General features: G+C 33.9%; 1 protein-coding gene across 1 annotated transcript; it reads right to left on the bottom strand.

The window, feature by feature from the left end:
* Nucleotides 1-7,129: 7,129 nt before the first annotated feature.
* On the bottom strand, nt 7,130-17,353 carry LOC148627897 (coadhesin-like). The gene is made up of 13 exons (XM_088581404.1): nt 17,255-17,353; nt 16,307-16,387; nt 14,827-14,867; nt 13,846-14,040; nt 12,828-13,016; nt 12,489-12,677; nt 12,135-12,323; nt 11,796-11,984; nt 11,336-11,527; nt 9,874-10,065; nt 8,827-9,057; nt 8,478-8,630; nt 7,130-7,638 (listed from the first exon to the last, which is right to left on the bottom strand). The coding sequence occupies exons 1-12, from the start codon at nt 17,314-17,316 to the stop codon at nt 8,482-8,484; spliced, it is 1,899 nt and encodes a 632-aa protein (XP_088437530.1). The 5' UTR covers nt 17,317-17,353; the 3' UTR covers nt 7,130-7,638; nt 8,478-8,481.
* Nucleotides 17,354-19,210: the final 1,857 nt, after the last annotated feature.

Here is a 19,210-nt window from a genome sequence, read left to right as displayed (position 1 = left end):
ACCACTAAAGTTTAATGATCGTCATTATGAACTCATGGATCTTTATGGTGTATCTATCTGCACCATGAAAAACGATTTGTTCACCGTGTAATAGTTTTCATTTCCTCTTTTGTCTGGCCCGAAAATATTTTTTTTAGGAACTCGGGTGTTTCAGTAAAGCAGAGAACGCTTACTCTACCTGTGCACCTGGACCGTGCTCTAAGTTCATAGTGGAGTCAGGTTGCGCATTTATTTTTGTCTCCGTGTTATTTTAGTTAGTCCACGTTCTTTGTGGTGGGTGTCTATTTTCCCTATATACTCGTTATCCCTGGATTATGTTCTGCTTACCGTTCGAATCCTGGTTCTTCCTTGATTTCCATTTCACGTGATAAGCTAAAATCTTATTCGACAATGCATTTACACGAAGTAAGGGGACTAGAAGATTTGCTAAAAGGTAGGAATTACAAGGTTTATTTTGTAAAAAAAAAGACAAAAAAAAAAAACATATTGAATCTAATGATACGAAAAACTACACGTATTGTTGTTAAAATGATTGAAATTCTGGTCGACTATACATGTGTTTAGTTTGGAGGAATATTCCACACAAAAAATAGAATACCTATTGTAACAAAATGTAGCAATTTGTTTCTATATTCATATGAAGTTATGTTTTACATGTACAAGGAATGAATACTACAAAAAGATGACAGACTACCCAAGACTAGTCCATAAATTTAAGTTTTCAATATTGATTCACCTTCATCTCCTTCATACCTAGACCTTTACTGGTGCAAGTATGTTGATGACACAGTACGCTATGATTTTTACTTTTCAACTGTAAATTTCAACTTTCTTAATTAAAACTAACCATTATCTACAGCCTATGAAATACACAGTAGTCGAGTATATTATTTTCTACTGACTTTTTCATTACAGGGAGGATAATATAACATAAGCTTCAAAGACATTAGCGTGTTCAGCTTTCAGCCATTGTTGGTATTATCACTACTGAAGTTTATTGTCGCCTCCACAATTTGATTAACGGATGCAGGACCTTCTGTTACTCCTCATATTGTAAATGCTTTACTTTTTTGTCCTGTTTTTCATATAAACGTATTTAGATTTGATATGTAACTGTATTATAATCAGTATTCTATATTGTATACGTGGATCGTTGCTTGTGCCCCAGAGTAATAAATGTCCGACAACTGTATATTTGCTTGGACCCAGTTAAATAGAATTAATAAATAGTACTTCTTTATAGCCATGGTTTGATTTCAAAAGCTTCTTTATAACAGACATTTTTGTGGTCATTAATCTCTTAAAAATGGGTTTAATTTCAAGATGTGATTTTTTTTAAAATTCAATTTTGTGAAATAACGCACCTACTTTTCGGTGTCCATTTTGTCATAGCATCATTTATTCACGGTAATGAACTAGTTGTTAAAAGAATTTTAATACCATCTTAAAGTCTACCACTACAAAAGTGAAAACGTTCGATAAAACATCAACTGTCTTGGAAATGTATGTCAACGGCGCACATGTCATTTGAAATCTACATAATGTATATTAAATGCGGTCTTAAGTTTCGGCAAAGGAAACTGTATGTCTTCCGCTGTGTTTAGGTATAATGCTAGATTCAGAAGTCGCTTACCCTACCAGTGCATCCGGATCATGCGCCAAGTTTTTTAGTGGAGTCCGGTTGATCGTTTACTTTTCTTTTTATGTACGTGTTATTTTGGTTATTTCCTTTTCTTTATTGAGTGCGCATGTCCATTTTCCTTGTCTAATTTTTATTCTTTGATTATGATCTTTATGATAACAGAACAATGAACGGAGATAATGATGAAACGTAACAAATGCATCAGCGTATAACCTAAATACAAAATAGTAAATTCTTTCAGACTTCAGTCAGTGTAAACAGACCTCTAAGTAAGCTCTGAAATGCCCGACAACAAAAGTAATAAAACCCACGATAACAGAACGATGACAATTCTTCAAAAGTAATATAAAGACATATAGACACATTGATGACCAACATCGTTTGAATCCTTGTTCCATTTAATTCCCTCTTTTTATATAGTAAAAAATCCAATAGCAAATATCTGAAATAAGAAAAAATACGGGAAGATTTTATACAGGGTTGTTGCAATTCAAAGATATATATGAAAACCAGAAGTAGTTCTACTTTAAACTTAAATGTATCATTGCAAACTACAGAAAGGAGTTGAATTTTTATTGATTTGTCAACATAACATATTTTTAAACGAAATATTTAACCATATAGCATATATCAGTATTACTGTTTAATTTGTTTGGCAGATATGGGGAATACTAGCTGCTGGAAGTCATACTTAATTTATATAAAATGAATGCCTCCGCACACTCAAATAGTACTGAGCATTTTTTTTTTTTGTGTGTGAGCAAATATTTATTCGAAATGAAATTTACAATGAATCTAAAGAGTAATCAAGGGAATCAAGGTTATAGCGGTAATCAAAAGAATGTAATCCAGGAACAAAGACCAGACATGGAAAACAGACATACACAACAAAGAACATAAAGTAACTAAAATCATACATACAAAGTAACAAAAGTAAATGAGCAACTCGGACTCCACTAAAAACTGGGAGCATGGACCAGGTGCACCGGTAGGGTAAGCGTTCTCTGCTTTTCTAGAAACACCCGCCGAGTTGCTCATAAAAAGTCAAGTCCGGGGTAGACAAACGAGGAAAGAAAAACTATGACCCGTTGAATAAATCAGTTTTCATGGTGCTGATGGATACACCATAACGATTCACGAGTTCATGATGACGACCATAAAACTTCTGTAGTGATGACTTCCATCTTGTAGCAACATAACCCTGTTCCAGAAGCCTATTTGTTGGAGTTTTAGCGCGATACAAAAAGTCTGCGTAGTTTCGGCAAGCTCTGGCATAAGTATGAGTTGTGATATGAACACTCCATACGCAGGAGCCGAAGGGATGTTGCCACAGATGAAAGGAAAGTTGACAATTCTGAATGAAAAGTCATCACGTTTGTCGTAAAGTTTGGTCAATAGTTTTCCTTTACCATCGATTTCTAAGTGTAGGTCAAGATATGAGGCTGACTTCACAGTGTCTGTAGTATCTTTTATCTCAAATTCTTTTGGGTAGATGCGATGTATCAAATCCCCGAAATTAGGATTGTTTAAAGATAACACGTCATCTATATAGCGGAAACTGAGATTGAAGGATCTAGCCAAACAATATTCTTTCTTTCTGATCAGATCAGCTATAAAGTCAGCCTCATAAGAGTGAAGGAGTAGGTCAGCTAGTAAAGGAGCACAATTTGTTCCCATTGGAATGCCGACCGTTTGTTGAAAAACACGTCCACCACACTGGACAAATATGTTGTCGATTAAAAATTCCAGCATTTTGTAAACATCTTCCTCTGTATATTTGGAAGATGATTTGGAATTATTTCTTACAAAGTATGAGGAATCTCTACCAAGAACTATATATTTGTATCTAGGTGTACCATCTTTTTTGGAAAACAACGATGTATAATGTTTTTAAGTCGGGATTTTAACTGAGTATGGGGAATAGAAGTATACAGTGTTGAAAAATCATAGGTTTTAATGCTATTATATTCAGATAATAGTCTTGAACTGATTGTCTCCAAAAGATCTTTTGAATTCTTCAGGATCCACATTGAATTAATACCACTACGGGAGTAACAGGTGTTGTGGTAGGACTGTAGACCCTCTTTGACAGTTGTGAGTATAGAAGTTAAAAGTTTTGAAAGAGGTTTGGTGGTACATTTTGCAGATCCAGATATGAAACGTTGTTTGTATGGATTCTTGTGAAGTTTAGGAATCCAGTACATAGACAGTAAATCACAATCATCGTCCTTTGTAGAGAGACCGAAAGAGGATAGCACAGATTTATGGTTTTCCACAATCTCTTCTTTGGAAAGAGTGGTAGCAGTGTAGGTCTTATCACTGCTATTATTTTCTACGTCTTCCTCTGATAATAAACATTGGATATAAAACGTTTTGCAGACAAAAACAATATTGTTTTGGGCTTTGTCTGCTGGTACGACAACATATTTGTCATGTATAGTAGACAATGTTTTTGCTACATCGGAGTCTTTGAAAACTGATGTAGCTTTGGCACTCATTGACCTACTTAAAACTTTCATTCGTTTCAAAATTAAAGACCTCACGACCTTCAACCTCTCTGACAGAGAATCAATGTCTTCTTGTTCTCGTTTTATCCATTTTCTTGCATAGTCCTCGACGGTAACCATAAGAACTTTAAAGTTATAATTCCAATTTATGGAGCGTGGTTCACGGTACTTGGGACCTTTAGAAAGGATATTACGCAGAGATCCGTTTTCGATAATGGTTAAATCTCCCGTAACGACGTGACCAGAAGGACCATATTTGAATGGAGAGGTTTTGCAAGAACAATCAGAAGTCCTCAATCTCGAGGTTCTGCAATAGCCTTTTATAATTGAAAATTTTGGATGCGATGGGTGAAGTATAGGAATATGAAATAATTGGTATGGATTTGTCTTTGAAATATGGGGGAATTTTGTTGGTAACGTTTTTGTGATGGAGGATGTTAGCCAAATTAATTGCATCTATACCTTTGTTGACAAACGGTAGTGGAAGAAATGATCGTTTTTCTTCATCTTGACTTTTCACACAAACTGGTTTAAAGAGTGTGTGGAAACCAATATCCAAAATGATGGCAACAAGTCTGTATAATGATGAAGTGGGGTCAGAAACAGGAGTGTCAAGACTTATTTTGTAAAGGGAGTATAGTAGAGTGAGAGGTATAGAATAAAGTTTGGTTCTAATGTGATGAAGTCCAAGAGGTTTTTGTATGAAAGGAAGGAAACCATCTATGGAGACATCATGTAACTTAGGTGACGTATATTGGCGATGGCCATGACTCCTTTCCCGTCTAAACAAATAACCCACATGGAGCAAACTTGTAGTTAAGGAGGTAAGGGACATAACACTTCAAATCAGTGATATGTTTGTATCATATGCAATTTCATCGAAGTCTTTCAAGCTACCTTTTGAAACAGAATGATATTAGTCCAGGTTACTTTGATGCTTACATGATGTTGGTATAAAATGGTGAATACAAACGTTCCAGTGATTTGTAAGAATGGTGTCCCTTACTCTAGGTCTACTACCTTAAATAGAAGTTCATTGAGTACCTACCGTCAAATACTGCCGATATCTTACCCTATTCGTTACTTTCATCTCATTCCACATATTTTTTTAACATTTTTTATTAATTACTGTCAAGTCAATTTATAAAATGTGGTGGAATCTCATTTCAAATTAATAACTAAGGTAGGTAACCATAAAAAAATCTGCGATGACGCTGAAAATTTTAAGCGGGACAACATTCTACAATTGTGATGTGCCATTAAGCCTTTTATGTATTTAGGTATTAAAATAAAGATAAAACAAAGAGAAAGATTGTAAAACAAAGGCATATATAAACAACCTAGATTCAACAAAACCACGTAAAACAACAGAGCAGTCGTTAATTTCTTATCCGACTCCAAGAAAGGAAACTAAAATTTAAGTGGTCTTACTTCGAGGGGTTGATCAACTAGGAACTTAATTTTTATGTTAGCATTAAAAGATTCATAACCATAGGCTAGATAAATTAATCATTTGGGCATACGTCAAAAAAAAAAATAAAAAATAAAAAAAAATGGGTTTTCTCAAAGAGAACGAACCAATAAAAAAATAATTGTTACAAATCAAATTCAATTATAAACAAATTCTTACGAGTATTAGAAATTTCACACCCGATGCATGGTTTGCGGAAGAATTAATTAATCACAAATGAAAAATCTCCCTTCATCATGGCGATGGCCAAATCCTGATATGAAAAATACAGATTGTGTAATACATGTAATGTTGATAGTAATAGAGTTTATCTGAGAAATTAAAAACGGTTACGAAAACACGAGGTGATAATTGTTTAGCCTGCACCAAAATTCCATACGCAGAAGAAGGGCTCCACATGGACGTATGTATAATTAGGGATATGAAATGAAAAAAAGTCGTTAATTCATTGCAGAGTTTACTGATCATGTTTTAATTTGGTGCAAAAAAAAATGAGTCTATAAAATATAGTGTACTGTAAAATATACGCATCAATTCCATTATGTAGTGTATTAACTTGTTTAAGTCGCTATGTCTATTTACAGTTTGTCTGTATTTTGATAATTTTTCGCCATTTCTGTACTATTTAATTCTTGACACTTTATTAAATCAAATGATATCATCAAGGTTTGAATCACACTTGGAGTTGCTCCATTGGTATTGGTGGGACCAATTTAATTGTTGCTTCGCCTTCTTAATTTACGTGCGTCGCGGAGCTACATCGTTGCACCAACACTCAAACCGGATTTCACTCAGGTACTGCTGGCGGCGCAGTACATCCTTACCCTGCAGAACAGTCACTCCCAGGTTTTTTTTTGCAAGTGCTTTAGGCTTTTTTTATATTCTGTCTTTTTTTCGTACCACGGGATTTTATACGTTATTGTATTTATTCTGTTCGTTCCAATGCGTACGTAAACCGTCTTTATTTCCAGTTCACATGTTTTGGTAATGTATTTGGATTTGCATCTGATTTACCCAATCATTTATGTTTCGGTTTTGATTTTTTGCAATTACAAACACGGCTCTGTTTTAGTTTCGTTAACTATTTAAACATCAAGTTCCCTTATCAACCTTTTTTTTCAACTAATTTTGTTTCTCGAGAAAGGCAAAGTATGTATTTTTACATTACTACTTGGAATGAACTCATCCTTTGTTCGAAAGAGCATTTTTGTCTTAATTTCATGTGCTTTTTCTTTTTGGTTATATGCCTCTATTTTTTTTTTTAATTTACCCATCATGTATTAATATCATTTCATTTAAATTTGAGTCATAATATTAATTTTGTTATGCTAAAAATGTTTAAGTAATTTGAATGATTTAATAGTTTCAGTGTTTTGATGTAATATTGTTTTAGTTTAAGGGGACAGATATAAATTAAAATGAAATGTTCCCTTTAGTTTAAACTGCTGTTGGTTTGCATCCGATTTAACGGAAGATGTCTTGTAAAAGCAGTTGATGGTTAACGCTGGCTTGACAAAATCAAAAGCCCATTTTATTTTAATTTCCAGCTTTATGATTGTATGCTTATATGAAACAAATCTATTTTCGTTTTACTTGAAGGGGCTGTCTGTTTAAAAAGATAAATACACTGAAAAACTAACAAACGAACAAAGAAACAAACAAAATTCTATAACTGTTTTGAAATATTTCACACTTTCAATAATTGATTTATTTTGGTAAATGTGAAACTTGAAGAGTTGACAGCCTTTATATCAATTATTAAAAGTGGTAGTGTTGCAATTATAAATGAAATGAATCTTTCGAGTAAAATGCAAGAACTTAATGAAAGTGGTCATTGTTTACAAGTATCAGTATTATGAATCAGAAAGTGCTTTTAAATAAAATGAAAAAATATTTAAATGGTTACATGCGTAAAATAATATGTTCCAGTTAAAATATCTGAGAAATATATTTATATATCCTTCATTGAAAAAAAGAATAAACGAAACGAACACGTTCCTCTTCTGTTTCATTCATATCTGAAACAGAAACAAAAAAACTTTTTTTGCATATTTGATAACAATGTAGACGCTTTCCATGTAGTGGGTATGATGAACTGGAGTAAAAAATATGACCAAACAAATGACTAACGAAAAAAAGTAGTTTACAGCAAACATAATGCAAATGGTCACCAAAAGTTGGTTTTTTTTTTAAATGATCGCTATTCGTTTTTTTTTCTTTCGTTTAGAGAGTTTGTTTCCATAATAATTTTGTTAAGCGGTACACTTTTTCTGTAATTGTTCTATTTCATTTCAACACGTACCCGTACATGTTGCATAACTTACAAGACTTATCGCAGGTGGGTCCGAATTTTCATGACTTTCGAGGTGTGCATAGTTTCACACAAAATGTAAAATTTCAGTTTATAAACAAACATATTAAGCAAGCAAAACAAAAGAAAACATAAAAAAAACTTCATCGATTTTAAAACTAACGTAATGAATGGAAATTCAACAAACGAGACTATTCCAAAGAATAAAATATCCTTTTGCTTATTTACTTTTGTTTCTATGTGCATGTTTTGGTCATTTCATGTTCTTTATTGTGTGTCTTATTTCCTTGTCTAGTCGTATTCATGGAATAAGTTCTTTTTATTACCTTTCGAATCCTGTATTTAACCAAGCCAAACAAAAATAAAGGTAGAACGGGTTTTTGGTATTTTCACTTTTGTTTCTTTGTTTCATTTTGTTTTGTTTTTGATCGCTGTATAGTATATATAAATAATGTCAACAGAGTAATTGTGCCCTCCTGAAAAATATGCTCAGGAAACACAAAACATACAATTTTTGCTTCAGTTCTCAAATTATTTGATGCTTACCAGACTAACAACTACCCATAATACAAGAACTGCCTTCGAAGTGTGTACCAGGGGCGCATGCCATTTCGTACTTATGTCCTGCTGCACACCAAACATATTTAGTACAGTCCTTTTGGTCAGCAAAGAATCCATCCTTTCCTTCACAGCTGAACTCTGTAATGATTATAATTTATTCGATATTTTAATCACCATTTCAATTTGATGAAGTAGCTGAAGATATTACTCTGCAATAAATATTCAAACCCTCAAAACCTCAAGGATTCTTTCCATTTAACATATAAAATAAACGTATGAAAATTAGGTTTTAAGCTCATTTGTGTAAATACATTGTATCAAAATGGAAACAAACCTTTGGTTTCATTTGTGTCGTCTGCTGCTTCATCATTAGTGGTGTCGTCTGCTACCTCGTTACAGAGTTGGACATTTTCAGAATAATCACAAGCAGAGATGGCATCATTCCAGGCTAAGTTATTCGGACATGTCATTTCGGATGGATTCTGACCCAAACACTGGTAATACTTGTGACAGTCAGTTGGGTGAGCAATATATTGCCCATGTGAAGTGCAGGTTATAGGTGAGTCTTTAATTCAAAATTCAAAAAGCATGCTTTAAAAATTTTTACATACACTTTGATAAGCTACTTAAAGCCAGTTTTATTTCCGTTTCCAGTTTGTATTGTACATCAACGCATTTGTTTTTATTGAATGTGCGTGTATAGCTTGAGAAATGATCTAAACATTGTCGTATTTTTAAATACAGGTAAAAATACCAAATGCAGAGACATCAAAGTCCAAGAAAATGGCCAAAACGTGAAAATAGGAAAAGAGACTACACCATTTAAACACCAGAATAAAATAAAAACCTATGTAAACTACAGATAAAGATAATAAGACAACATGCAAAACACTAAAACACTTGCAATATGAACGAACGCAAAAATAAAACTGATAGTGACATTAGGTTCTCTGTAACTAAAATTTATTTTGGGATTTAGATCGTCTCGTACAAATGTATACTAATATTTGCTTTTAATGCTGCCGATGAGAGGTAACTCCTTGAAACACGTGTACAGTGAATATCGAGATTTGTAATGTTATATGATTGGTACTTTTTTATATATACTTTTCCTAGTGTTTTGCAAGAAGCAGGAAGAGCTTACCCTTTCGGGGTACTTTAGAGTACACCCCGATTTTCAGTGGTGTTTGTGCTGCTCGTTTCTGAACTTGATTGGTTATTTTGTGTAGTACGCGTGTTCTTCTGTTTTTTTGTTTTACCGTTTACAAAGAATTTTCTTTTGTTAAAACTATGTTATTACTACTCCCAAACAAGATTTGTTATACATGTATGTTGTATCAACAAAATCTATCGATTATATCTACAAAAAAGTGCTACTAACTGACACTATCTTCACTCGGTTGTATGCAAGTATTTCCATCCTTGGGGTAGCCACAAGTCTTAAGTTCATCATCCCAAACAAGTCCTGTGCTACAGTTCAAAACAGTCACATCACCATTCAAACAACTCAGATACTTTGTGCAGTCTTGTAAATGGGCCGTTCGGCCTTCTCCCATCTCCTGACACACACTATCTGGGGGAAAAACAACAAAGATGACACTGCTTTTATTTTTATCGTGTTTTAATTAAATTAATTCTAATTTGAAAAGGGGAGGATTAATCGACTCTAACTTACAATCAAAAAGGTTTTATTCGACAAAATGTATGCCATTTTTATTTTTTGTTGATGATTAAAATTCTTGCTCATTCATTTTTTTTTGCGGCATTTTACTGGTATAAGGAAATACTGTTTATTGTATTAATACCGTACAATGCCGTTGACAGATCTTAATATGGTATGTGTGTTCATATATAGCAGATAACAAATTGGAAGTTTTACAACAACGCCTGTATTGTACTTGTAGCGATATAATTACATGCATGTCTCCATGAAACGCATAACTGAAATGGAATATTTTTTCCTCCATTCTACCTTTCAAGGAAAAGGCAAAACTTGGTATTTTTACTAATAGCTCAAAATGTGAAATACAGTGATAAACAATTACTACAATTTATTATATACATGTAGATAGCAGTGATTTATCGCAAGTTCCCTGTGTAAAAAATGATAATTAACACTGCGAAATAAAAAAATTCGTTATTTCACTCTCCCACAAAGACTTCCGCCCGCCAAAACGTCGCAATACGAATATCAATCCGCAGATTTTATGTTGAAAATAGCAATAAATTATGGTAGAAATCAAAATAATAAAAAGGATCAAGTGGTCACCGTGAATAAGCGAACTATGGTTACTCGTGTCAAGAACGCTTGAAAATTAACTCGTGCGCGGAATAAGTCAATCTAGGCATTCTTCGACATTCGTGAGCATATTTTGGTTATTCACTCTTTCCAATTAATTATCCTATTAATATCATTAAAAATGGAGCGAAAATTATGAATTATACAATTATGGGAAGGTTTTAATTTACTATAATATCCCCACTTGTTGCTTCTGTCATTTTAAGGGGAAGCATGTATTGCCGAGACATACATGTATTCAAATTATGACAAAGGTGAACATTGACACAATTGAACATTCTGGATTAATCAACATGTTCAAATTTTAATATTCTTAGGTGAACAACTACCAAAACTGTAATCTTGCTCCATTAGATAATGTCTCAGTATTTTTTCTATATGAAGATGTATTTTCAGGTTCAGATACCACTCAAATAAGTACATTTTTGTATTCCAATAAATTTATATGAAAGTAGTACTTCATACACAAAAGACGATTGTTGGCGACCGAGATTTTACTCTTTGTCTTGAAATACAAGAATGTTATACAATTATCCAATCATACCTGGGCATTTTTTCATGTCACAAGATTTTGTTTCTGTTTCCTCAAGTTTACCCTCGCATATCTTTCCACCAAACTGAGGCAAAGGATTGTTACATGAACGTTCGCGTGTCCTCATCTGAGACCCAGACCCACAGGTGACTGAACATACGGTCCACTCAGTGAACGGTCCATATTCTGACCAACCGCCATCAACTGAAAATAGAACAAACATTTTTACATTAGATTTATTTATTTAAAAGAGTTTAAATTGTAACGATTTTCTGCAACATGATCAGTTACTTTACAATTCTGACAACATCGGTCGTTGTGAGAAAAGAACTTCTTAAAAAAACCTAAATATAAATAAATCATAAAAAGCATAAACCTTAAAAATTGGGATAAAAAGCATCCTGGATCAAAATGTTTTTCGTTGCATGATAAATATTTAATTAATTTTTTTTAATACTTAAGTATCACATACTTGGACATTCCCTGGGGTTGCAATCACGTGTTTCAGTTGCATTCATTCCTCCCTCACACTGTTTCCCGCCATAAAGAGGGGCTGGGTTGGTACATGTCCTAGTCTTAACACCAGTATCAATGCCCAAACCACAGGTCGTAGAACATCCATTCCACATAACAGTGGAGTAGTCGGTCCATCCGCCATCAACTAAAACGAGTTATTTTTGTTACCGTGTAATTTTGAATGGAAGTTAGAAGAATGCAGTTCAGAAAACAAATATTTAAACAATCATGCATTTTGAGCGTCGCTTCATGGACCATTGGTATATATGCAGTAGAGTAGTACAGTTTAACTTACTTGGGCATTCTTTCAGTTTGCAGTCACGTGATTCAGTTGCAGATTTCTCTCCCACACACTGTTTCCCGCCATGAAGAGGAGCTGGGTTGGTACATGTCCTGGTCTTAACACCAGTCTCAATACCTAAACCACAGGTCGTAGAACACCCACTCCAAATAATAGTGGAGTAGTCGGTCCATCCGCCATCAACTAAAACGAATTATTTTTGTTACCGTGTAATTTTGAATAAAAGTTAGAATAATGAATGTTAGAAAGAAATATTTAAACAGAAACACAAGAGTAATGAATGTAAGAAAAAAAACATGAACAGAAACATTTTGAACGTCGCTTCATGGTAGATTAAATTAAACTTACTGGGGCATTCTTTCAGTTTGCAGTCACGTGATTCAGTTGCATTCATTCCTCCCTCACACTGTTTCCCGCCATGAAGAGGGGCTGGGTTGGTACATGTTCTAGTCTTAACACCAGTATCAATGCCCAAACCACAGGTCGTAGAACACCCATTCCACATAACAGTGGAGTAGTCGGTCCATCCGCCATCAACTAAAACGAGTTATTTTTGTTACCGTGTAATTTTGAATGGAAGTTAGAAGAATGCAGTTCAGAAAACAAATATTTAAACAATCATGCATTTTGAACGTCGCTTCATGGACCATTGGTATATATGCAGTAGAGTAGTACAGTTTAACTTACTTGGGCATTCTTTCAGTTTGCAGTCACGTGATTCAGTTGCAGATTTCTCTCCCACACACTGTTTCCCGCCATGAAGAGGAGCTGGGTTGGTACATGTCCTGGTCTTAACACCAGTCTCAATACCTAAACCACAGGTCGTAGAACACCCACTCCAAATAACAGTGGAGTAGTCGGTCCACCCGCCATTAACTTTGTAAAACAGAAAAAAAATTTTTTTTGTTTCTGTGTTATTTTGAATGGAAGTTAGAATGAACACAAATTACCAATCATATATAATGCAAATTCCATATGCTGTACACCCGTTTCAGGGAGTAACCTCCCACCAATAGCATTAGAGTCAAATATATAGGAAGATCTAAATCCAAACAATTAATTATATACATGAAGTACTACCATGTGCAATTCATGGAATGAAGCCTCAGTGTTTTAGGTAATTTGAAATTTGTAAAACTGCAAATTTTGATAAATATGATAAAATAATCAGATATAGTTCGGGGTAAGATAAGTCTGACTAGTAGGTTGGTGAATACTCTCGGGGACCTTTGGCATCGATCCAGTGCATTCCAGAAAAAAATATATGCAGAAACACGTCGCTTCATGGTAGATTAAATGTAGTTGCATATTTATTTTTTTTCACTGCATTGCGACAAAGAACATCATTTTTGGAATAATTCTTCCGAAATTTAAGGCGTGGCTTAGATGGTTAAGCCGAAAAAATAGTGTCGTTTCCTGCTTCCAGAAAGTTAAAAAAATATAGGGTAGGTAATTATGGATTTTTTTTCAGAAACATTTACTTTGAGTTAAAGGGGGATACAATCTAGACATTAACAGTGCTTGAGCCAAATTGACATAAAATGTTTAGGGTAGTAGGTAGGGAAGCAGGGAATAGACATATTATTTCTTGCTTTTGTTTTCTTTTAAAAAATGAACATTAATTTGGTTAAGTACATGGAGAATAAAAAGTAAAGAGCCAGTCAACCAAAAAACGAAGTTAATAAATTAAAAATTACACACATACTTGGACATTCCTTTATTTTACAAGATCTCTTCATTTCTAATCTGCTTGATCCAACACAATTTTTCCCGCCATATTTGGGTGCCGGATTGGAACATGTTCTTGTTCTGTATCCCGATTCTATTCCCGTACCGCATGTCGTCGAACAGTCATTTCGCCATATGACGTTTGTTGACCACCCGCTCCACTTTCCATCCACTTAAAATTGATTTAAAGTATAATTATTGAGACGACTGCATTGAATTTATATTTCCCATTTTTTAAGGTTTAATGATTTATTTCTTGGGAATTATATCACCATCGTTATAATTTTTATTTTTATTTTACCAATTAATATTATTATTAAAAGTTAAAGATTTTTTTTTATAATTTATAAAATTTGTACTAGTCGGTCAGAAGTTTTTAAAAGCAGAGGGATATACTAGTTTATAAAATTTTTAATGAATCTTAAGTTTAATTTAAAAGACCCAGTACCATCAAACTTCATCACAGGAACAGTGGACTCATTACAGACGAAGAGGGCGACCTTTTGATTCTGGGGCGACTGACAAATTCTGTAGGTTCAGAATACTTGTTTTTGAAATTTTGCGGGTCAAAATTATATTTTATTTTCAACCACATCGGGGCAAGACTACTTCCATTTTACTGTATGGTGTATCGGACTAAGGTCAGAAAATATCTACTTAATGTCGTGGGGATGTAGACCAGAATATTTATTTTCAACATGCCAGCTACCAACCCATGAATTAAATGGTCGTCCCTTAGTTGTTTAGGAATTTATATCCTATTCAGAAAATATCGGTAAAAATTTTGCGACTAGTTCTCATTTATCAAAACAAATTATGGAAACACCAAAATAACTAGTTACAGAAACTATTGTAACATCTACGAAAGTAGTGACGTGACTTTAATGTAACACTTACTCTTGATCAAACGTTGGTGACTTGAAATTGTTTCATATTGAACTATGATGTGTATTTTTACCTGAACAGTTGCATGAGTAGGTCTGTTGTCTGTAGGAAGTTCTAGAATAAAAATAAAGGTTTATAGTTTCCAGACAGGATTCTCACATAGGAATTTGTAGACAAAACTCAAATAGAGCCTCCACATTTTTTTACCACGGCAACTTATTTTGTATTTTTCAGCAGGGGCGTAGCTAGGCCTGTTTTAGTTGTACGCAAAATTACGGCGAGGGGTCTTGGGGGTCGCTCAAGGCCCCCAGTGAGTCCGGCAAGGCAAAGCCAGTTGATCCGGTGAATCCAGACGGACGGACGGGACGGACCACTGTAGAAACTGAATAAGGATCCCACTGATAGGAGCCAAAGAAGGCCATTTATGGACGAAAGTCACATTATTTATAACAGTTCCTTTATTTAAGATGAAATTTCGGAATATTACGAATATCATACTTTCCCTAGCTGGAAAATTGTATCTGCCAACGTTTTCCCATTTCACAGTTAACTCAATGTATTTGTCGTCATCGCTTATTGAAGTCACTGAACGAGATTCAGGCTTCAATATATCTGGATAAGGTGGCGAAAAACTTTCTGAAGATTCAGTTATTGATTTTGATGAAGAAGCCATTTTGAACTTCGAGTTCGTGCACAACAAACTTTCAGAGTGTAAAACGTAAACGTATGTATACGGAAAAGTACAAAATTTCCGGAATTGATGGTTTTGATATCGCGAATTACTTTATGGTGTATATTGGAATATCATTATGTATTAAGAAGGATTTGTCATTGCATAAAACCTTTATTTCATCTTTAAAATGTGTGTTTTTATTTTTGTTACTTTTTCCGAAAGTACGCAACTGCGTATTTGCGTATAGGCAGCTACGCCCCTGTTTTCAGTTTTCTTATACTTTTTTTCTGTGATTAAAGTCATTCCAAATACGATCATTTCTATCAAAAATTTGTTTTCTAATCGTATGTGGATGGGCCTCATTGCAGAGAACCCATTTGGATAGATGTGTTACCCAGGTGGATGTGACATCAAGAGGCTTAATTGACGAACTCTATTCACTGAAGTTAAATATATTACTCGCTGTAACTTGTCCATGCCCGGTAGGATACGAATAATAGGGCTAAAAACGCTATATTTTGCGACAAAGTCATGCTTGTAGCCGTAGATTTTTTAAGTGATACATTCATCTTTTTTGGGTTTCACAACACTATATGTATCTGTAAGAGGTTTAATACGGTGCAAAAAATGTAACTTCAGGTAACCATTGATTGTTACGTTTTGAGTGGTCAGCAACAGATGATTACAACAGATGAATAGAGAATTCATGTTACGGAAAGAAAACTGTGCATTTGCTGTTAGTAGAACTTTGAATCTCCGCATTTTATAGTTATTACTCAAACAGCTAAATGTTAGTGAGATCTTAAATCTGGCTCAGGCAGTATACCGTTGACATATGTTGACATTCTAAAAGTTAAAAGGTGTTGAAGGAAAATAATACCTTGAACATCTAAACCACCCAAATGGTCCACATTTATAATTAGATGTGTATGACTCTAGTCTGCTACAGGTCTGGCATGCCCTGAAATACAAGTAGTTTACTAACTAGCTTTACATAAATGTTAAAAATTATGGAGATTATGTCTTATAATTGATGATTTTCCAACCATTGATTAACATTTTCAAAATCAATATTGGAGGCCCTTTCCGATTAGATTCCACTATAAATCGTTTCATCGCTAATATCGAGATTCTAGAAACATCACAATGAAAGTTAACAGTGGATAAAGGAGACAATGGTGTCGTATGATTCCTTACTACAGTAAAAATACATTAAGTACAAAATGCACATTTCGTCTACAATTTATAAAACATAGTATCTTTTTGACCCCTTATGAACGCAATACATGTCGAAAACTACTGAAGTTATCCAGTTTTACATTCAAGGTTACCTAGTCAATGTAAAATTTAAAATGTACACTTCATAATTTAGAAAAGAAACAAAACTTCCTTAAATTCGGTCTCTTGATACAGTTGTTCCACGCCTGTTCTTAAAAATCTCATTGTTTTCGTTAGCTTACGAATTTGACTTCCCTTGTAGAAAAGTGAAGATGTGAGAGAAATCAAATACAACTAATTTGGATTGAGGAAAACGGTTGATTTAAATAGTTTGCGATCATGATCGGTGTAGCATATCTCACCGCATATATAAATTTTCAAATGATGTGCACAAATTATGTTCATGTGAATTTCACACGATTTTCGCATTCGTAAAGCAAATAGATAATTTTTTGCATAGCTCCCGTATTATGCACATAAATCAAGGATTCGCGTAAAATTCGACATTGAACTGTAGGCGTAAATCTAAATTTCAGGTTAAAACATAAATTCAATATGAAAATTGGTACACAAAAGTGACGAGAAGGTAGTATGGTATCATAACCCTTACCCTTCAGTATACTGGACTGTAACAGCCAAAACTACAGATACAAGAAGAAATGACTTCATCATGTTCTAATACTGGTCGAAAACTCTTCCCGTTAACGGTATCCTGTATTTATATGGGCCTAAACAAGGCTTCTGTATGGGCAGGTTTAAAAAATGGAGATCTGTTTGCTAATCATTATCGGCACATTGGTAGGGTGTCACGGATTGGCTTCTTGTTACACTGTAGGACTATGAGCTTTAAAGTTTTGGCTCTTATTACAAATCTGCATTTGGCATTTTTCGAATGCATGGGTATAGAAAAATTTAAAGTCTTACATGTTTTCCCTCTAATGTACTTAATCATTTTGTTCACATGACATTTTGCACATTGATGTTAGGATATTACTTCAGCTTCACAGTTATATGATTAATAAACGTAATTAATTCTTGCATTGTGCACTAAATCAAAAATAAATTTGTGAAAACAGGTGCCATTTAGTGCGACATGCAGATTGAGATTCATTAATCAAGATAAAACGAAAACAATGTCATTAACACAAAATATATGTTTGCATGAACAAGGGCGCTGTTCTGTAAGCAAAATGTAATTTAGAATTTGATTCGCACCAAACGGCGGATTCAAGATATTGGGTTGATAGCAGGATTGAAAGGAGGAAGTTAAAACTATTTGTCGAGAAAAAACTATGGCATGATTTATGGGAAATCAAATATACATTTTTTTTTCATTCCAAGATGGGTGTCACCTGTATCCCTCTGAATCTGACACTGAAAAACAAGAGTGGTTTAGTGAAAAGTGTTTCACATAGTATTGTGTTTTAACCAAACCTGTTATTATTGTAATACATTGGCATCTTATCCATTTAATTTGCAATAAACTAATATAATGCTTCGCCTAGGTGTCATTATTTACAGGATGTGTGTTTTCTATTTTGCATAATATTCAAGATCATGCATGTTACACTACAACAAAACAATATGCTTGGATGTCATTCGACATCTTTACAATGGAAAAGGGTATTTATCTGGTATTATTTATTGTTTTGTTTCATATACTACATGCAAGGGTACAATGTAGTTTTCTGGAAGAGCAAGAAATACACAACCCTATCGACGCACCTAGTCTATTTTTTTTCTTTTTTTTGGCGAATACTATTATTATACTTCAAGTTGATTTATTATACTCCTACTTGCTAAGTGAAGAGTACATAGAGATAGGGTGTGCGTCCTTCCGTCCTCACATCCGTTACAACTATGGATACCATTCTCTTACTCGTTACTTATCCTACTCCACTGAAGGGAATTTAATAAAAAAAATCACATATTATTTATTAAACATCAAAGATGTGCACCTGCTATTTTAAATTTTCAATTGAACGTTTTTCGGGGTCGCGGTATTAACTAAGTGAGCATTGCCCACAGTTTTTTTTTAAATTTTTAATTCAGTTTTCCATTGGTTTCTTTTCATTGCCGTTTAATGCTGCAGTCTAATTTTATTGTTCCGTTATTTTGTCTTGTCATTTTAACTAAAAAGCAGACCGATTTAGTGCTGATTAAGTCCTTTGTCGTCGTTTTGGTGTTTCTGTTGTTTTTTTTTGTGTCTTTGTTTTGTTTTAGTTTTTGTTTGTTTGTTTTTGGTTTAAAAAATTCATTTTTATCCGCGGATTTCTCTCTCGCACGTTCACACTTTATTTCTTCGACATTTCTTTCCCAAAAGTGCAATGGCTTAATATAGCAAAATGCTCTTGGTCCATTTTTTTTAACGTATATGAAATATTTGAGTTGTTTGGGGTTACACGTAATAAATGGGATATATCTTGTCGCTTCGAAATATCGCATTTCACATATATAAACAGAAAATTGATGAAAATCTTAAACAAAAACCACAGAAACATCACACCATACACTTGACCAGAAAGGGTAAATTGTAATAGTAATCTAAACAAATATACTTGAAATA

This window comes from Perna viridis, chromosome 1 (genome assembly GCF_037379345.1).
Source record: "Perna viridis isolate PV_CMFRI_1.1 ecotype Kerala chromosome 1, ASM3737934v1, whole genome shotgun sequence".
Classification (NCBI taxonomy): Eukaryota; Metazoa; Mollusca; class Bivalvia; order Mytilida; family Mytilidae; genus Perna; species Perna viridis.
Note: the sequence above shows the minus strand (reverse complement) of the source record. Positions and strands in the feature narration are given on the sequence as shown.